Raw genomic sequence first — 21,412 nt, forward strand, 5'->3', positions numbered from 1 at the left:
CAGTGATTTCAGCACATCACTTTACAATTGAAACTTCCCCTTCCCCAATTACACTACGAGGTTAGACAATTAAGTAATGAGACTGATTCCATAAAAACCGTATATTTAAAAATTATTCTACAACTCTGCCATCCCCTTCAAACTAGTCTCCTTGGGCAGCTATACAGCAATTCCAGTGCGTTTTCCACTCTTCGTAACATTTCTGGAACGCTTCGACTGGGATGTCCGCGTGTACCCTCGCCGCTTGGAAGTCCGTTATTGACTTAAAATAGGTTCTTTTGACCACAGATTTTGTTCCACTTGCTCATGGGAGCTTTTTTCGGGCGGGCGGCGTGCGGAGACAATCATTGAGAGCTTTGGCGTTTGTTTTCCGGGTTGTATTGGAAAAACCAGCTCTCATCGCCTATAATAGATAACTTGATCAAGCAGCATGGGATTGGGTTTCTACTTGTTCCAAACAGTCTTTTGCGACGGTCACTCGATGCTGCTTTCTCTCCTGAGAAAGGTTCTTTGGGACCATCTTCGCGCACAACTTTTTCATCCCGAAATCGCCTGTTAAAATTTGTCTGATTGTCTCAGGGTTCATACCCAGTTCCGAAGCCAACATTCGAATTGCTAAAGGCCGACCTTCACGGATGGCGCGCATTTGCGTCAGTTCGCACCTCGACTGGTTTCCCATTACCCGCCTCGTCTTTCACGCTTTCACGCCCCTCCTTAAACTCTTTATGCCATCGAAACACCTGGGCACGACTAAGAGCACTATCCTCACAGCACTTTTCAATTTTAGCGTACGTTTCCAAAGCTGTTTCGCCCAATCTGGCGCAAAATTTTATCGCGACGCATTGCTCTAGATTTCGTTTCTCCATTTTCGTGACGAGCCCCACCAAGACACGTCTACTCCACACGACACAGCAGGCGAACTAAACAAGCAAGGGCGATGATGAATACATCAATGGAGAGGGGAAGGATGCCGGGGAAAGGGAAGGGAACTTGAAGGTTGCAGGTTTATCACAAGCGCGGTAATAAAATCAGTCTCATTACCTAATTGTCTAACCTCGTACATATTCACTTGCTTTGTAGTTTCAGCAGAAATGCTGAGTTATAGAGAACTTCATCCAATTTTTCTTTTGTTATGGAATGTTCTAGGCTAAATGACGCACAGTTTTCTAGTAACTGTGGTCTCCTTGTAAGAGTGGAATGGTCAAACTTTTCCTAAGGAAAAGGAACTGTTTGATGCATGCTATTAAACACCGGCTACCAGAATACACGATAATCGGGGTTGTAGTTACGGGATATGGGACGATGTTGGTGTCCATCGCGACTCAGAAGTATGACATGTGTTTGACGATTTTTTTTAAATTTAAATTTTTCAATTTTAATTGTATTTTATTGTATTATATCTATTAATCTGTTATATAATAATTTTAATTAATTAGGAGCTTATCATACAAAATTAATCTTTGGATATCACTTCTGGCGTCTTCTCAGGGGGTAAAATGTAAGCTGGTGCGAACATTGGTTCACCAGCAATTCCTCGAATGACGTTGTGAGCGGCTATCACAGCCATGTCATCAACTGTTCGTTTTGTTGAGGAACCAAGGTGTGGTGTGACAACTAGGAGCGAAGAAAAGAAGAAGCTTAATTAAATGATTTCTAAAAGGACTCTTCATGTACTTACTCAAGTTTGAAAGTTGCAGGAGCTTACTGGTCTTTGGTAAAGGTTCAGGGGTGGTTTCATCAATACCAGCAGCAAAGATTTTTTGTGTTTTCAAAGCATCGTATAAGGCATCCTGATCTACGATTCCTGCAATGAAGGGATATTGATTGTTAAAACGCCATTCTAAGGTTGCTACCTAAGTTGCTAAAAATCCTTAAGTAGAACTTGCTCGCATTAAGAAAATATTTTATGGTTTCTACTGGAACTAGAAGTTTGCCACTTACCCCCATTGGAAACATTTATCAGGACACTAGTTGGTTTCATCTGGTTGAAGGCAGTGGCATTAAATTTTCCTTTTGTTTCTTTTGTGAGCGGGCAAGTGATGAAAATAAAATCTGATTGTTTCAAAAGATCCTCGAAAGAGACTTTCTGGGCTTTGTAGTCACTTGCATCAGGTTCATCCTTGTCACTGGTATATATAAATTTTTGAGTGTCGAATCCTTGAAGACGTTTCGCAATAGTTTGACCTAACTCGCTGAATCCAAGAAAACCGACAATTCCACCTTTGACTTCCTGTCCTAGCATCCATTGTAAATGGTGTGTTTCCCAATGGCCACTAGTTAAACAAAATCAATATTATAAAGGATACTTTTTCCTTGAACTACTAAATTGAGTGGAAGGTCTTGAATGCAAATTGAACTTTTAATGATACGCATTGCATCAAATCAACTCATGGTTTTCGTATCTGAACGGCCAAAAAAAATCTTATCCATTAAAACTCACGTTTCGATTTTGACCCTCCCTTCATCGAACCTCCGAGCGGCTGATATCATCAGTCCCACGGCAAGTGTTGCGATGGCAGAATATTCCAAATCGGGGGTATATCCTAGTGGCATACGGCGATTTTTCAAAGTTGGAATATCCACAAAGTCGAGGTCAGCACTCATAGTTGAAATGGACTTCAGATTTGGACCCGCGGCATCAAGGACCTCCCCATTGAGAGGTTCATGGGTAGCCCATAATATTCCATCGACTCCTTTTGCCTTTTCGAGAATTTCCGAACGATTTGGGGGTAAACTTTCACAGAACACTAAATTACATGAACGACTTAGAATATCAAGACCAACTTGTGGTACTTCGAGGTGCGTTACTAAGATTGTAAGATTCGCCATTTTGAACGTTTTTAAGGAGATGAATTTATCTTTTGAATACTTGGAAGACTTATTGGATTGAAATCACAGAACTGTGATTGATTGTGCTGACAATCGATTTATATACTAGGCAAAGGCTGTTGTTATCATTGCGGTTCCGATACGGTGCTATCTAATGTTTGGAAAGATAGCGCGGTTTTGTTATTCAGTGGCTAATGATGAGGGAGAAGCTGGTATTCAGTCATATCAAAGGTTTCGATAATTTAAGCCAGCAGTTATCTATGAACCATTAGATGACTTTTGAACTTGAATTTGTACTAAGTCGTCAACTTATTGTTATTCACTTCGATTATTATGTATTCAAGATTAATCGGAAGTACAAAGACCGACTTCAAGCGGAATGAATCAAAATTTTTAATTTTGATTGTTCTTAATATGTGAATTAAGTGATTCATATCTTGTGCAATCGATTTCATGGAGAAAATAATAATCACAATCACCAAGAGGATATTACAAATCATTATTCGATGACATATTTCTCGAACTTTATTTGATATCTACAACTTTTCTTCAACGAGGCACGTAGGTGCACTCTATTTTTCTGCTGAGAAAGAAAATGTTTTTAAAACAAAATTACAGGATTTTGTTGGCGAACATGTATATCTGTGCGGCTACCCATGAAACAAACTCCAAGGATTTTCCCAACATTTACTTTTTCCATTTCAGGAATCATTGCTTCATCTGCTTTTCGGTTGGAGTCCCCCGCTCCCACTTGAATTTTCATGGGGGTCAAATGTCAAGGCCCCAAGCTAGGGAAGCAAGCAGGATAATTCAAAATGTTCCAATCGAATGACTCCTTCGTGGCGTTGGCCAAGTTAGGACAGGCATTGTTGCACTGTTTTTGTCAATATTCACCTTCATTTGTTTTGAATTGCTCTCTTGGGCCTTTTGAGGGTCTCACGCTATCGTGCGGTAATAATTGTCTCCACTTTTCTGTCCCAAAAGTTAGTGGTCATCATTTGCCCGAAAGTGAGGTGTCCACTGTATAACTTTTTGCTTCAGGAGTGTAAAAAGGTACCTAGATTTCACCTCCATAGGAATCCAACGGGGTTTAATGACAGCGTGTTTATCGTTTATCATAACTAATAAGAGGCTTTCTACCTGGTGAATAGCAGATCCTGACTTTTCTCGAACCGATGACACTAAGTTGGAATAAAGCCATGTGGGGTGTCAAATGAAAGGTCTCAATTAGTACTTTTCGAAGCATTAACATTGTTTGCAAAAAGAAGGAGTGCAGGGGCCTGAACGTGGTCAATTACTTTAAGAACTACCCAACAGAAGAATCCAGAAAAAATTATGGTGGTCCACGTCCGTGATATACACATGTTGTTCCCAAAATATTCCCCGTTATGATTTTAAAATTCCACCCGGAGTAAGGAATCTGGTATTATTCTCCTTTAGAATAATAACTTACGCGAGGAAACAGCGGATTTTTTCAGATCACTCAACGAATCCCAACAGAGCGTCCAGGCCGTACAGTTTTCGGTAACGGAAGCGAGAGGGGAGGAAGTTTAACGAGCCATAAGCAGCTCAAAAAACTGGAGGGGCCCAGGCGTGGATCGGTTGCACAACCTGTGGTACAAAAATTTCACTAGTACACATGGTCGATTGGCATACAGCATAAATCAGGTCGAAGGTGGTCAAAGGGTAGAATAGGTCCGAGGGCAAAATGTGGATTGGTGCACACGATGGAGTACCAAACCTGGGAAACCAACTGGTCTTCCAGGTTGGGGGTTGGGTAGGGCTGACAATCCTACACTGGAAACAACTTGTTACGAAGCCACAACGGACCGGACTGATAACACTACGACGAATCCAGCAACGACAACGGAATAACGATTAGTGCATTTTCTCGTGGAACGTGTGCTCCCTGTACAGAGATGGAGCTGCCAAGCAACTAGCCGATACCCTGCCCCAATACAGGGCTGATGTAACAGTGTTGCAGGAGATACATTGGACAAGGACCGGTTTCCTGGAGAAGAGTTGTAGTGGCCATCCAGTAAACCAATCAATCATCAATAAATGATCTTCACAATCACCTGAAGAAAGTTGTCATAAATACGGCCACAAACATACTTGGCTCTAGTCGCAAAAAGAATCGGAACGGCTGGTTTAACGATGAATGTAAGCCAGCAACGGAACGGAAGAATGCTGCATACCGAGTAACGTTGCATTCTCAAAGAACACGGGCATGCGCGGAGACTTATCACAGACGGAAAAAAGAAGCCTGGGAGAACCAACAGGTATATGAACTTGAAAAGTGCAGGGAGCGAACGCACCAGACACAAAAGGCGAAAGTTTTACGAACAAATCAGCAGGATGAAGCCTTTCACACCTCGATGTTCATCCTGCCGAGACAAAGAGGGAAATCTGATTTCTGACAGAATGGGCATATTGGAGCGATGGGTTGAGTACTTTGATGAACTACTGAACAACCAGAACATTGGCGAGTTGGAGGTCCCGCCAAGTGAAGACAACGGACAAATACTGCCACCCACCAAGCATAGAAGAAACAGTCCGTGCAATTCATCGGCTTAAAAACCATAAGTCGCCAGGAGCCGATGGAATTACAGCCGAATTGGTTAAATATGGAGGCAACCAATTACTCCAAGTGGTTCATCAACTTGTGCTAAAGGTGTTGGACAGCGAGTCAATGCCTGACGACTGATAACGAGGCATTATCTGTCTCATAATTAAAAAGGGAGATATCACACAGTGCAGCAATTATAGAGGTATTACGTTGCTGAGTACCATCTATAAGATATTCTCCACTATCTTGCTAGGCCGGATACCCCCATACGCCCAGAAGATCATTGGTCCATACCAAAGAGACTTCACTCCAGGCAAATCAAGCGATGGAGAAACTGTTGGAATATGGATATCAGTTGCACCATCTATTCATCAACTTTAAAGCCGCGTATGATAGAATAGCCAGGGTAAAACTGTACACGGCCATGAGAGAATTCGGTATCCCGACGAAATTAATAAGACTGACTAGGCTGACCCTGACCAATGTGCGAGGCCAGATAAAAGCAGCAGGATCACTCTCAAGACCATTCGACATCAACAACGGTCTAAGACAAGAGGATGCCCTATCATGCGTCCTCTTTAACCTGGCCCTGGAAAAGTGATCCGTGATGCCGCGGTAAATGCAAGAGTTACCATCCTCTTTAAGCCCACCCAACTACTGACTCATGATGATGATATCGACATGATGGAAGGAATGACCCGAGACGTACAAACTGCCTTCATCCAGATCGAGCAGGCGGCGAGATCTTGGGCTGCACATCAATGAAGGGGAAAAAAATATATGGTGGCCACGTCAACACCGAAAACCAACCAACCAATAACATGAAACCGCACTGATCAGACGGGAAGAATAAAGATAGGAGACTACAACTTTGAGACCGTTGATAATTTCTCCTATCTAGGGTGTTCCGCTCGAAACGACTCACCATAGGGTCAAAGCTCTTACTGTACAAGACAATGATCTTGCCAGTCCTCATGTATTCCTTGGAGGCTTGGGTTCTTAGCAAGAAGAATTGCGAACTCTTAGTCGCGTTCGAGGGAAGAATCCTCCGAAGAATTTTTGGCCCCCTACATGAGGATGGACGATTCCATAGCCTAGATAACTACGAACTCTATGAGCGATACCATGACCGTCCGGTTGTGGATAAAATCCGGCTCAATAGGTTATGGTGGGCGGGTCACTTAATCCGCATGGATGAGGATGATCCCACTCGAAAAGTCTATAAGGGCAATATCTATGGTAGAAAAAGAAGACGAGTCAGACCCTGCCTGAGATTGAGCGGTGGTTTAGGTCAGGACGCCAGACAGCTTTTAGGGATATCGATTTGGCGGACCTCTTTGTAAAACCGGGATGCCTGGAGTTTCTTATTAAGGCAAACCGGAAACCGGTTGTTGCGCCGTTGATGATGATGATGAATAATCTCAAGCGAGCGCTAGGCTGACGGTCTTAAATGAAGTCGCTCTGATCCAATATGGATTCTTGCGCTAACAATGGTTATTATTCTGTTACTTGATGTTCACCAAGAAGCGGAGCTAGTTGATAGATAGAAATGTCGAAGTGCTATCAACCATCAGCTCCTAGAACGTAGAATCCTTGTCATTAATTGAATGTTTCCTAGTGGAAAATGATCACCAGTACTCTGATCTTCATATTAGTCGACAATGCAGGTCATGTTTGCCGTGAAATCATTGTTGTTTTGACCTTTTGTTCTGTTTTTTATGAATGAATACTTTATTTTCTTAAAGTACAATAGTTACGTCAACTATATAATCGCATTTTTTTAAAAGGCTATCTTAAGTTAAATAAATAGAAAAATTATACAATTCAGACGAAGCTAATAATAATTTTCATTTTCCACTTTCTGGAGTGCATGCCAACGGGTCAACCAAGAGAGTGTCAATCAGTTGACATTTTCTAGCCTCAGACTTCTTTCAGGCCGTCAGCTGTGCCCGCGGCCGTTCAATGCGTCGGCAGAGGCAAATTCACAATGGCAACAAGCTCGTGGTTCGTGCTTCTGATGTGCCGCCACATCACTCCGCCCCCAGCTGAAACCGTGCGTGATCCCGTCAATATCCTATTGGCGGGCAAACCTGACGTTTCTCTGGCGTTTCTTTGAAGCGTCCGCCGGATCATTGAATGTCTTCAATCTCGACAAGGAGACCCACTTGGGCTCGCTTCGAACGTCGAGCTTGAAGGAGTCCTCGCCTCGCTCCAGAACTCTAAAGGGCCCTCGGGGAGGCGCAGTTCCTCTACGTACACCATCTCCGCGGGGTTGGCCGTGAACTCCTCTCGGTGGGCTGTTCGAAGGCCGAGGAGGACGAGGAGCCATTTAGGCGGCTTTTAGTGTCCGGTGCTTACGTTCCAGTATCCCATTGGACTGTGAATGGTATGCAGTAACCCTATGCCGTTTGAAGAAAAGAGTAGACTCGAACTGGATTCTCTGGGCCATGATGATTACGACTGGTACATTAAAGCGTGGAGTCCACTCTCAACAGAGGGCCTCGGCACACGATTGTGTCATAATATCAGTCAGAGGTATTGCTTCAGGTCACCGCGTAAACTTGTCAATGATTGTGAGGCAATATCTGTATTCGTGCGAGTCTCGCAAAGCGCTAATTATGTCCAGATGGATATAAAACGTCTGTTTCCTTTCTTACGTGCTTGGTGACTTAGCACTTCTGATACGCGATGCACTGTCTGACCCAAGAGATTACGTCCTTTTTCATGGACTACCAGAAGTATTTTTCAATAACTAACTAGTTCGTCGTCCTGATGCCTGGGTGCGCAAGATCGTGTGTTCGGTTAAATTCTTCCCTGCGAAAATCGGCCGGAATGAATGGCCCAGGTCCCTTGTCTGAGGTCTCACAGAGTAAGTAGGAGTTTGAGTCGAAAATAGGAAATTCCTTGAATTTGACGTTTGGAGCTGAGTCGATTATTCTCTAACCAATCCCTTAATCTTCAAGACGAGCAACCCATTGGATGATTTCCATTGTTTTCTTCCCTCATCACTCGGTGCAATGTGCTGAAGATAGGCAACACGGGTTAACTAGGTTCAATTGCGATGGCAACGGTGCCGTAAAAAAATAGGGGAAAGTTGAATATACAGGATGACGCACGCTGTCAGTACTCTATGTTAGACAGGCATTCGAAATGTCTATATGGGGCATGTCTCCCTAAGGTATACAAAGAAATAGTAAGTTTTATGTCAGGAATGAACCAAAGGAACATGTGTTTCAGAGGTATACGTCAAGCCTAACCGGGGACGAAATTGAGAGGCTCTGTCCGGCAAGTCAAAAACACAACACAAGAATAAGACCACAATCTGGATCATTTATTTATATTCAATTACGTGATATTTAAAAAACACACACAGTAAATAGTGACAAACTGCGTTTACCATCTACAGTTGGTACGCTGGTGATATCATTGGTTCGCCAGCCAAACCACGGAGCACATTATGGGCTGCAACAAGGGCCATATTTTCAGTAGCTTTTTCTGTAGCTGTTCCAAGATGTGGAATAATCACTAAAAGATAGATAATCGTTACAAAACAGTATTTAGAGTCTCCTAAGTTTTTCAAATTACCACAATTGGGCAAAGTCATTAGAGGATCATCTTTAGGAAGGGGCTCGGGTGTCATTACATCTAATCCTGCTGCAAAAATTGTATGATTTTTCAGAGCATTGTAAAGAGCCTTTTGATCGGCAATTTCTGCAAAGATATTCATAAGTAACTCTATTTTGAATATGACAAACGAACTTACGTCCTCTGGCGACATTTACGAAAATACTTGTTGGTTTCATTTTGTTGAACGCGGCTTCGTTGAACATTTCTTTTGTTTCCGGCGTTAGAGGGCAAGCGGCGATGACAAAATCACTGGTTTTTAAGAGCTCATCAAAGGAGACATATTTCGCGTTATATTTTTTAGCCTCCGGCTTTTCATTGCGCCCAGTGTAAAGGAGTTCTTTGATTTCGTAGCCTTGTAGACGTTGCGCTATAGATTGGCCAATGCCTCCAAAACCTACAATTCCAACGGTGGACCCTTTTATATCGTAACCGAGCATCCATTTATGGCTCCATGTGATCCATGTCTCACTGAAAGAGTGGTTTGGTTGGTAAATTATAATTTTATAATGTTGAACTGTTTCAGGATCGAAATTTTCTTTTCGTGAGGTGGAGAGTTGGTCAAGTGATACTTCAAATGGAAGGAATCAAATTTACCGATCTACTCACTTTTCAATATGCAGACGTCCCTCGTGAAATCTTCTTGCAGCTGCCACCATCAATGCAATAGTTAACTCTGCAACAGGTTCATTCACCACAACTGGAGTATGTCCTAACTGAACTTTTCTCCTTTTCAGTGCAGGTTGATCCACATAATCAATTCCAGATGACATAGTTGAAATAACTTTGAGTGTTTCTCCAGCTGTATCGAGTACTTCATCATTAAGTTTATCATAAGTTCCCCATAATACTCCATCGACTCCCGGGACTTTCTTCAACATTTCACTACGTTCTGGGGGCAGTGTTTCACAAATAGTTACATCACAACTTTTCTTGAGTAAATCAATGGCGGCTTTTGGTACTTCGGGACTAGTGACGAGTACTTTGAATCTTTTATCACTCTGTGAAGCCATTGTCTTTGATGGGTTGAATTGAGGTAATATTGCAGAGTTTACTAGAAAAATAGAGACGTATTGTATAATGTGACTGGTAAATATTTTCTGCAAAATTTATAGTAATAATTCGAGACCCTTCGCCGTGACCCGTGATGGAAACGGTGATACAGAAAACAAAGAATATGTCCAGGAACTATTCAAATGACTGAATTTTTTTTACTAACAAATTAGTTCTGCATCCCCGAACTACATTTGATTAAAATTTCAGCTCGTGTTCCCTCTGCAGTACCATGAAAAGTCTCACATTTCCTGAACCTGGGCCGCTTCCCCGTTTGAATAATGTATTAAACGCAGAAATCCAACGTCTTTGGTCCATTTTTGAAAACTTTTACTACTTGGGGGCCGAGGAACTTTTCAATTTTCATTGTGTTCAGGTTTTCCCCTATATCTCGCACCCCATGGAAAATCTAATATTTCCTAAATCTGGATCTTCCCGGTCGAACAAAGTATCGCTCACATCTATCCGACGATTTAGCATTTTTGCACATTTTTGCGTGGAAATTTCCAATTTTCGTCGATTTCGATCAGCCTTCCAAGCCCATCATATCTAGCGTTCCCGATCGAGCAGGATGAAAAATCTTGAATTCCTGAGTCTCAGACTTCTCCCCGTTCGAACGAGGTATTGCCCACCCAAATCCGACGATTTTGCATTTTTGCGAATTTTTACGACCCGAGGGTTGTGGAGATTTTCAATTTTCGTCGAATTCGGCCACGCTCCCAGCCGCCCATTTTCTACGATATGTCGCGCTCCCGGTGGAGTCGCATGAAAAATTTTGCATTTCCTGGATCTGGGCCGCCTCCCCGTTCGAACGAGGTATCGCCCACACAAATCCGACGATTTTGCGTTTTTGGAAATTTTTATGACCCGGGGGCCGTCGAAATTTTCAATTTTCGTCGATTTCGGTCAGCCTCCCCAGCCACACATTTTCCACGATATCTCGCGTTGCCGGTGGAGTAACACGAAAAATCTTGCATTTCCTGAATCTGGGCCGCCTCCCCGTTCGATCGAGGTATCACCCACACAAATCCGACGGAGGTCGTAGAAATTTTCAATTTTCGTCGATTTGGGCTAGGCTCCCCCGCCAAATTAAGGGTTTTGTAACATATTTAATATTTATAAATTGTTCGTTTTGAGAATGATGGGGTCCTAAGTCCGCATCCACTTAATGCTGGAACGGACCAATTGGTTTTCGTAAGACTCTTTTAGCTAGAAGATTAGTTAGAAATTAGATTTCAGCCCCGAAGGAATTCAAGACTGAATGATATAAACAGAGGACCAATACTTTCGCCACTCACTTTAACAAAATATAGGAAAATAAAGTGAAGAAAGCTTTAGCGAAGACAGAATCCATAGCAATCCAAATATTATAGCGACATAGGTGTACGTATCCATGCGCACACAAATTGTTACTTTGGCCATAGCCCAGCTGATTTAGAATTATCAACACCAAATGCATGTACACAAATCACACTTTTTACTCACGTTTAAACAATCGGCCGAGCACACTTCTATTGGTGATACTAATCATAACTTAAATGCAAATCGCAATTAATTAAAAAATAACAAAAAATTATCTCGAACTGTCGAGCGAGGCTCCCACAACACTCCCTTCCAGCAATACTATCACTTGCCGGTCATTTACTATAGAGTGAAAGCGCTCCCCATAGCTAAGATGACAATGTGGAGCTTTCTCAGTGGCCCAGTAAGTCTTACGCAATATCTATACTTGTGTCCATGTAAATCCATTCATACAGTAAGTTTCCATTGATGGAGGCGGAGATAAAGATACTCGGATTATTAACTGAGATTTTAAAATTGAGGAAGCTGAAATTTAACATCATTAATTGTCGTTTGGTGAAGGTTCTATTAGGGTCCTATTTTCATTAATTATGCAAATGGAATTGACCTTTGGGTCCAAGTATCAACAAAGTCCGAAATCGTAAACTTGGCGCTTCAAGTTTTATGTCTTCTCTACGAATAATTCGGTGTACGACTGTAGTACATACGTACAAAGCTCCAAGGTCGTAGCATAAATGATTTAAATATGCTAGTTTATTCATTTCAGCATGATACTAGCATTTTAAAATGCCTTAAACTGGGTAGATTAAGGCGAAAGAGTCAACTTTGCCGTTTTATAACTTTGTTAGTAATACCATCAAACTTTTCAGAATCGTCTTTTATATTATATTTTACATTATTGAAAAATATTGCACTTCTGGTGTGAATTTAATGGGATATAGCTATATAATAAAAGGGAGGTTTCCAACCAATTTTCAAAACATTGGTATGTATTAGAAGGAAAGGTTTCCGATTAAACTATAGAATTTTATTTATGTTGAGGTAGCAAATCCGTGTTTCGGACACAACATGTGTCCTTCTTCAGTGCTTATTTTGTAATGATTTGTTTTACTTAACTCTGTGCCTTATATACCCTCAATTAGACCAATTAACATGATAACTATTATTTAATTAACTAATTTGTCTGAGATTGTAATACCCCCGGAATTACTTACCCTAATTACATGGAATAAACTAGATGAACAATTGCCCATATCCGTGTTCAACAACCTGGCATTACCTTGCTTAAATATTTCTAGACTAAGTGGCCGACAGCGACCTAGAGGGCGGAGCTATCCCAGAAACCTAAAAAAATGGGTAAGTTGACCGTAAAGGGCCGCCCGCAAAGATTGAAGCTCCATCAAAGTGCTCGGTCGACACGTTCTTGCACGCCTCTGTGCTAGCCAGGCTCGGGAATGTGGGGGGGGGGGGGGTCCTTTGAGCACTTTGATCCCCCACGCTTCATTACTGCAAAATCAACGTGTCTTTTCCGATGCGTGGGTCCGCACCGGATTTCAAAATAGACAATACTAGGGAATTCGCGACAGGCTATTGAATAGCAACCAGAACGCCAACTAAAATTTGAAAAAAAAAAAAAAAGGCTCGACAGTGCGCGTGGAGCCGTAAGTTTCCGGACCCGAGTGCCGCGATCAAGGAGGGGAAGATCCACGACGGATCACAGCCCCGATTATTGCCTCTTCCGCCTCAGATCTTGAATGAGGCGCGGCCCCTGAGGCTCCCACCCTTCCTTGACATAATAATAATAATAATAATCGTTGGCGCAACAATCCATATTGGATCTAGGCCTTGAAGTGTGTTAGAGCACTTCATTCAAGACCGTAACGGTACACTACAGTAGACTGTAGGAGGCAATGTGGTCAGCATTGCGCTCGCCCGAGATTATTACCCTGATTTGACTCAGGTACTCATTCACAGCTGAGTCGACTGGTATCCGACGTCAAATCACGATACAAATTCCACTGTCACCAGTGAGATTTGAACCGTGACCTTCCGCACGACAGCCTTGTGCTCTAACCACTCAGCTATCCGGACATCCTCAGGGCAATTTGTCTTTTTCGAGGATGTCCCTTTGTACAGGTTCTGCGGGAGCAAGGAGGAAAAGAGAGGGAGGAAGTTCTCAAATTACGCCAGAATTATTCACAATTCATATTGTATTAAGTATTAAAAAAAAACAAATATATAAATATATAATAAAAAGAATAAAATTAAATTAAAGAAATGAAAAAGGAAAAAAATTTACTGCAAATCAAAGAAAATTTAAAAAAAACTTATGCAGGCCTGAAATATTCGTTTTGAGAATGAGCATGAGAATGAGAATGCAGGCCGTCACTTCGAGCTCGAAGGATGATTCTGTGGTATAATGAAGTTCATGACAGTACAATATGAAAATTCTAAAATATAATTTTTAATTGATTAGTTTATTTGTTGCTTTTCTTCTGTTCTTATTTTTCATTTGTTCAACTAAAAACGAAAACCTTTTCGTGTTTGCTGGTTTCTGCACATGCTGGGAAAACAACCCTGCAAAATCCGCTAGGTAAAGGTGTTGTTGCGAGCAAGCTTCCTCGAAAATTTCACATTCACTGGAGCCGCCTCTTCTCCTTTCTTCTGCTGTTTTCCGATGTAACACTTTATTTCCACGAATGTTATAATTTTTGATTGTTAATATTAATTTAAACCGCGTTACGGTTAGTCTTCGAAGCATTCTCGGAGGCTTCCTTTGTCTGGAACAGAGACGACAAAGGGTTCGTGCCGTTCGCGTCCCTTCAAAAAAATTCCCTTTAATTCCTCCACAGTTCCAAACGCTCTTAATTACCCGCCAACAGTTCACAAAAACTTCTTTCACCCGCCAACAGTTCACCCAAAAACAGCCTTCCTGGTCTTCGGCCTCTCGCCTTTTCTTTCGCCCAGCACCGCTTCACCTCCCGCTACGTTCCTTGAACTCTCTCTAGTCAATGTTGCGGCAACATGCGCATCCGCTGGCGGATGCGGCAAATCATTTCCCTCTGTCAAGATCAATTCGCCCGAATGCATTCAATAATGTGCAATCTGTGGCGAACATTAGGGTAATTGCATATTATTAAATGCATTATTTAAGCAAATTAATTAAGAAAGAGTCGAATGAGATTCCGCTCTCGTAGCGCAGCCGCGGTCACTACAATTTTCTGCGGCGTCTAGTTTAGTATCCATAGATAACTTTCGTAAAACCTGCTCCTGCACCTGATTGAACAGTACAGGGACCAGCCAATTCCCTTGCTTTAATCCGACGTTTCTTTCAAAAGCATTTGTCAGGCTATTATTGACTCTGACTTGTGCTGATGTGTGGGGTACTGTCATTTTGATAAGGCTTGCACGTTTTATTTGCCCTGTAAGTAGAGACTTAAGAATACACTAAAAATCCTCAGTGCTAGTCGTAATCAGGGTAATAATCTCGGGCAAGCGTGGTGCTGACCACATTGCCTTCTACAGTGTACTGTAGTGTACCATTACTTGACTTGCGCTCTAACACACTTTAAGGTCCTGATTCAGTATGGATTGTTGCGCCAACGATTATATTATTTTGCTCCAGGTTAAGGAGCATCACAATTCTACTGTGCTATGTACCAACGTAGGGTTCCGGAATAGTGGAGAAAGATGCTTTCTACGAGCAATCAAACTCAGTTCAGGGGAAGTTTCCTAATAGTGACACTGTGATTGTGGTGTGTGATCTGAATGCCAAGGTGGAGTCTGACAACACCTTGCTCAGACATGTCATGGGGAAACATGATCTTGTCGACTGCAACGGTAATGGTTGGAGGTTCGTAGATATCTGCAACTTCCCCCGACTACTCATTGGTGGCACATTGTTCGAGCACAGAACCTGCCATAAGATCATTTGGATTTCGCGATCAGCAGTAGACTTAGGAGTTGTCTTCTGGATGTGCATAACAAGACGGGCGGTACTTCTGGCAGGGTTGAAGAGCTGCGACCCCCAAGTTCAACATCGACCGCTTGAATGACCCAGTTGTTGCTCGACAGTGGCAGAGCTATCTTACTGATCGAGCGGAAGATATACTGAGTAACCCACCTGAGAATATCGATGGGCCACCATCAAAAGTGCACTTTTCTCGGGTACTACGCAGGTCATCGACCACGCCCCAAAGGAACGTCATAACATCTGCAGAATCGTGGAAGGGCATCGATGAACGGAAGTGGTTGAAGGTTCTTCTAACCACCATGAACAGTGGCGGCCGCTCGATCTCCGATACTGAGGGAAACCCCGAGAAGTTCAGTGTAACGTACGCGTGGCAAGAGAGAATTTGCTTTTGCGCTGGTCAGGCAAGCGGAAGATGCTGCACATCCCAATAGCTCCAGGCATGTATATCGCATCATGAAACAGCTTGCATGTGGTCACAAATCGTTCGATGGTCCTGTTAAGGACGTCAACGTTCGACTTCTCATCCACATGTTGAACAATCGCTGAAGTGAAAAGAACACTTCGCCACGGTTCTGAATCCTATCATATACGGTGAAGTTCCTTCTTTTTGGAGAATAAGGCTAGTCACCAAAACATGTAAATACGGATTGTTTCTTCAAGCAGAAGGGAAATCATTTCGGCCATCAATACATTCAAATGGAATAAAGCTGCTGGGCTTGACGGTTTTGTGCATTTATGGTAGCACCTGCAGTTACTTCTGATCTGTTGTTCGCAGTCGTACAGAAATCTAAGGAATACGAGACCTTTCCCAGAGAGTGGAAGAGGGGGATGATCGTAAATATTCCAAAGGATGGCACCCGTTTTGGTCTAGATTCACTTTACGCGGTAATTAATGAATGTATTTTCGAATACTGAAGTACCGCGAGAATGTTAGAAGAAAACAAAAATGCATCGCTCTAGAAACACACTTTTATTTTTAACATTGCATCAAAATTAGAACCTTTTCATTGAAAAATCTTATGCCAAATCTAATTTTCTAGCTTTCACTATTTTTGTTACCTAATCCAGGCCTACTCCTCCATGAAGAACACCGGTGGTGTCAACTGTCAATCGAATTAACAACATTCCAAATAAATTTCGAATGTTGTAAACCCTGGTGCGCCACAGCGCTATGAGTGTGAGAATTGGAGAGGTATCTCCTTGCCGTTGCAACGACCAAAACTAAAATAATTCTTGAACGTGTCAAAGAACATATCGAAAGTTTGATCGATAGAAAGCAGGCAGTTTTCTGCTCCGAAACCTCCAGCATTAACAACATCAACACCAAGATCAAGTTTAGTGTTCTGTGCTAGTATCTTTTCTGTGCTGCTATATGGGAATAGCACATGGAAAGTGAATTCCACTGTTATGCAAAAGCTCCAAGCTTTCCCTAATATTTGTTTGCGTCATGTCATCGGATTGTGCTCTGACGCTACCTCAAATGAAGAACTTGGTCGGCACATAGGGCTGCCACAGTACGCACTGTGATTGGAAGACGGAAATGACAGTGGCAGGATAGGTCAAACTTTAAAGAGGAGCTGCATTGCGTGCTACGCCATGCAGAGCAATCCACTCTCCCAAGATGGCCGACAAGTGGGTAGTCTGAAAGGCGTTTGGTGCAGAACAGTAGAGGAGGAGTGCGGCCGTCTCGGAAAGTCGTGGGAGAAGCTGATGTGCATATCAGGTAACCGCGAGCGATGGCGCGTAGGTGTAGTTGACGCTATACCCCACCAAGGGGTGAATGACCATAATATATACTACCAGTTTTTCTGGAATTCTCACGCCAATACATTTCGGTCAATATTGCCATATGCATGCTCAAGTCCTTTACGTGAGCTTGGAACTAGCATTTACAAGAACTTCTTCACTATTTTCTGTGCAAATAACTTCAGGAAGTGTGAAAACTTTTGTCCACTGCCATGCCCTTGGTATGTATTCCAAGGCTTTGGTCCCCTACATGAGGGTGGACGATTCCGTAGCCTACATATTGACGAAATCTACGAGCGATACCATGACCGTCAGATTTTGGATAAAATCCGGCTCAATAGGTTACGGTGGGCGGGTCACTTAATCTGTATGGATGACGATGATCCAGCCGGGAAAGTCTATAAGGGCAATATCTATGGTAGAAAAAAGAGGCAAGGCAGACCCCGCCTGGGATGGAACGATGGCTCAGGTCAGGACGCCAGACAGCTTCTAGCGATATCGAATTGATGGACCTCGGCGCAAAACCGGGATGTCTGGACTTCCTTATTAAGGCAACCGGATACCAGTTGTTGCGCCATTGATGATGATGATTTTATGAAAGATAGCATCATTGTTAAATATTCTAGGATTACCTGAATCTTGAACGACACACAATTTCAACCATCAGGAGACTAACATACTATTGAACTATTCGAACACCATTTTTACTTCTTTCCAATATTCTTACATAACTCAATTACTTCTATTGTACCAAACGGTAACTATTACTCCAGGTGTTAATAATGTTAGCCAAATTAGCAGAAAATAATCGTTAAAAGATAGATACTGTACGTCTGTGGCTGTAGTATATTCACCTCTCTAATTGGGAGAGTGACTCACACAAATCTTCAATTGTCCTCTAAAGATAAATACGTGGTTAGTAACATTATTATAATGAGGATTGCTCGAATGACTCAAGTCACCTAAACGTAAATAAAGCACAATGAGATATTAATACAAGTCGTAAACCGCTTCCAACCCATGCAAATTCAGCCCTTACCTATTGATTTTACATAAGAAGAATGGCAGACATTGTGGCTTTGATAATAAACAAATAAACTTAATAGGCGCTGACCACACCCACAAGCAGCTAATTCTTCATTAACATTTAGTTTGTTGTAATATTTCACGTTGGCATTTGCAATTGAATTCTATCTGGGTTGCAACGCATTAGGATGCACAGCGGATAGGTTGTCTAAGTTGGGTTTTGCTTGTTTATGCTGATTATGTTTCGGTGGGGAATTACATTTGAAAGTCAATTAATGCATCTATTTTGATGTACAACTTGATGTGTTGTAGACATATTGCCAAATTGTTAAATGAACCTCAGTTGCTGATAGAAGATACGATGTTAGGCATAATGCTCGTAGTATGTGAACTGAAGTTAACTTATAATATAAAGGGTCATAGGCAAATAATATATAATAAATGGTTATTTATTTGGTACCTTTTTAAGATTTTGTGTGAAACAAAACCTTATTCATATCGGTTCAATGCCTGTCTGTTTTTTTTGAAGGAGGTGGAAATCTTCAAAAGACACTGGCCTAGGCACGGCAGACTGTGAAATTTTTACCCATTAAAACCACCCTCACTCCCGCCCCCCCTCAAACTGGGACTGCATGCAGCATGATAGAACTCACCACCCTGGCTATGAGCAGCCTGCAAATATACCGCGGTCCTCCTACGTTCGGCATCATCCTTGCGAGATCCATACTTGTGGTGGATGCTTTTTTGCAAGTATGCTTTACGCGCTGCTTAAAATTGAGTTTTCCGTCTATCATCACCCCCAAGTATTTGATGGCTGGTTTGAAAGTGATGATACGATACCCGATTCTAATGCTGGCGTAATTCTTTTTGCGACGCTTAGTAATGAGAATCGTTTCCGTTTTTCTCTCCGCGAGTGCCAGTCCAGCACTCTCTAACCAAGCCTTAGCACCACTGATTGCTTCGCTTGGGTGCAACTCAGCATCCTCCATATGCTTTGCGACCACAACCAGTACTATAATATATCGCCAGCGTAACCAACCACCATGGCCTCCTCCAGAATCAGGAGGTTAAGTACATCATTACATATGATGTTCCACAGTAGTGGGCGCAGTACAAAGCCCTGTAGGACACCCGCGGAGACAATGTACTCCTTGGATCCATCATCATCATACCAGAGTGTCCGCTTTTGCAAGTAGCTATCGATAATATCAGTGAGGTATTTGGAACACCAATCGTCACCAGAGACTTTCGTATAAGGTTCCAATTGGCCGAGTTGAATACATTCCTCATATCAAAGGTCACCACCACGCAATATTTGCTGGTGCAACCCCTTCCGTGAATTTCATTTTCGGCCAAGCCAGTAACCATTTTGATGGCATCAATGGTTGATCTGGCTTTACGGAACCCATAATGCCTATTTGAAAGGCCTCTTGGCTCTTAACGACTGGGAGTAATCTATTGTAAAAAAACTCGTTCTAACATTTTCCCCATAGTATCTAGAAGACTTATGGGTCTACAGGAGGACGGTTCCGTTGGAGGTTTGCCAGCCATAGGCAGCATTACCAGCTTCTGCCGCTTCCATGGTGCAGGAAAGATACCCTCGGACATGCACGTTTCGAACAGCTTCGCGACCATATCCGATCTATATTTCACGGCAAGCTTGAGGGCCTTATTCGGTATGCCGTCCAGATTCGACTGCAGATCTCCAGCAGCTCGTCCCTGGTGACTGGTGGCATCGGCGTCACATTCAGGAAACGCTGCATAGTATCAGTACCCGAATACCTAAAAACGCCTGTTATTTATTCCGTCTCCCAATAGTAGACTCAGAATGGAACCTTGTGGTACATTAGACGAAGGAAAAAAGTGAACAATATATGCAGTCATCAAGGGAAAAGCGGCAGGAATGAGTAGTGAGATAGAAGACAAGCCATATAATGATTAACAGAGGCATCTTAAGTGCGTGGACTTGGATAAAATACTGCGTATTTGAAAAATCCCTATAAATGGCGTGTAGAAAGCATTATGTCATAGAGTCTATAGTCAACATGGAGGTGGCGCTATTTAGTTTTTCCGATTCCTATTGGTGAAACGTTGTCGAGTTAAGACCTTGGGAGGAAGTCTTCAAAGTTTCCATTCTTGCAGTTATGATGGATGGATTTTATCATGGACCATAAAACGACAGAGCAAGTTGCTCTCCATTTAGTTTGGTCCAACATCATGTGAATGTGAACTTAGGATCCTTCATATTCTAAACAAAAATATGGATTTTTGCTTTTAGTTATTTCACTTTATGAACAACCGTGCTGTGGTCTAGGTACTACCACAACCCTTGGTCTGGTTCGATATCAAGTGGATGCGGACTTAGGATCCCTCAATCCTTAAACAAAATATATAATGTCTTGTGAAACTGCGCTCAAGGTATATTAGCGTAATGGATGAAATTGCCGTTTACTTGTGGCGTTACTTTGGACTCCTGCTCCCGTGGTATCAAGTAAGCTGCTCCGAAGTTGATTAAGGGAATTCGAATTTCGAATCAATTTGGCCTTGAAATGCCAAGGTACAGTTGGGGTCCCAAAAAGTTGCGATTCAATGTCATTTGAGGCTAGGTGAGTATTTTCAATGAGAATCCTCCGTCGGGCAAAGTTTTCGTTTGGCGTGAATTCTGTTGTGCTTGTGACATACAATTTCTTTTTGTAGTCGCGCGAGAGGGGCTGAAATGATTGGACATACCTCCCCATATTCCCCAGCCATGCAAGCAAATATATATGCAAGCCTGGTTTGCCGGGAGATTTCAGCTAGCGGCGGATCTATACGATCAATATTCGTCAATCACCGTAGATAATTTACCTCTGCCGTTTTCGTTCACCGGCAACCAAGTAGATTGAGGTTCACCTTCTAAACATTGCAAAATTTTTATTTTTTATAAATTACAAAAATGGCGCCCAACGTGGGGAATTTCATTCGTTGAATTCACCGCGTGAATCTGTTGAAGTTGACTAATTTTGACACCAAGCTTCGTATTGATTAGTTATCGTTTCCGTTTCCATTGCTTGCTGGGGAAATAATGCCTAGATTATTTTCAACAAGAGCATTGGGTACGTGATCTGCGGAGATGATCGGTCTCTGAATTGTCCTGTCACGATTTTATAGGCACTACCCCAGGGATTTATGTCCGCTTCCAAACAGAGCTTCTTAAAGCATTCCCTCTTACTCCGCTGGATGACGAGCTTGATAATTATTAAAAGGAGAAGCTTTCAATTTAACTACAGAATTTTATATATTTTGAGGTA

At 42.3% G+C, this 21,412-nt stretch overlaps 2 protein-coding genes across 2 annotated transcripts; both read right to left on the bottom strand.

The window, feature by feature from the left end:
* Positions 1–1,415: 1,415 nt before the first annotated feature.
* Positions 1,416–2,916, bottom strand: LOC119655652 (glyoxylate reductase/hydroxypyruvate reductase-like). The gene is made up of 4 exons (XM_038061636.1): positions 2,441–2,916; positions 1,942–2,273; positions 1,679–1,804; positions 1,416–1,614 (listed from the first exon to the last, which is right to left on the bottom strand). Exons 1-4 carry the CDS (start codon positions 2,827–2,829, stop codon positions 1,454–1,456), a joined length of 1,008 nt encoding a protein of 335 aa, XP_037917564.1. The 5' UTR covers positions 2,830–2,916; the 3' UTR covers positions 1,416–1,453.
* A 5,792-nt stretch (positions 2,917–8,708) lies between these two features.
* Positions 8,709–11,708, bottom strand: LOC119654698 (glyoxylate reductase/hydroxypyruvate reductase-like). The gene is made up of 5 exons (XM_038060211.1): positions 11,561–11,708; positions 9,632–10,076; positions 9,162–9,493; positions 8,984–9,109; positions 8,709–8,923 (listed from the first exon to the last, which is right to left on the bottom strand). Exons 1-5 carry the CDS (start codon positions 11,604–11,606, stop codon positions 8,799–8,801), a joined length of 1,074 nt encoding a protein of 357 aa, XP_037916139.1. The 5' UTR covers positions 11,607–11,708; the 3' UTR covers positions 8,709–8,798.
* Positions 11,709–21,412: the final 9,704 nt, after the last annotated feature.

This window comes from Hermetia illucens, chromosome 4 (assembly GCF_905115235.1).
Source record: "Hermetia illucens chromosome 4, iHerIll2.2.curated.20191125, whole genome shotgun sequence".
Taxonomy (NCBI): domain Eukaryota; kingdom Metazoa; phylum Arthropoda; class Insecta; order Diptera; family Stratiomyidae; genus Hermetia; species Hermetia illucens.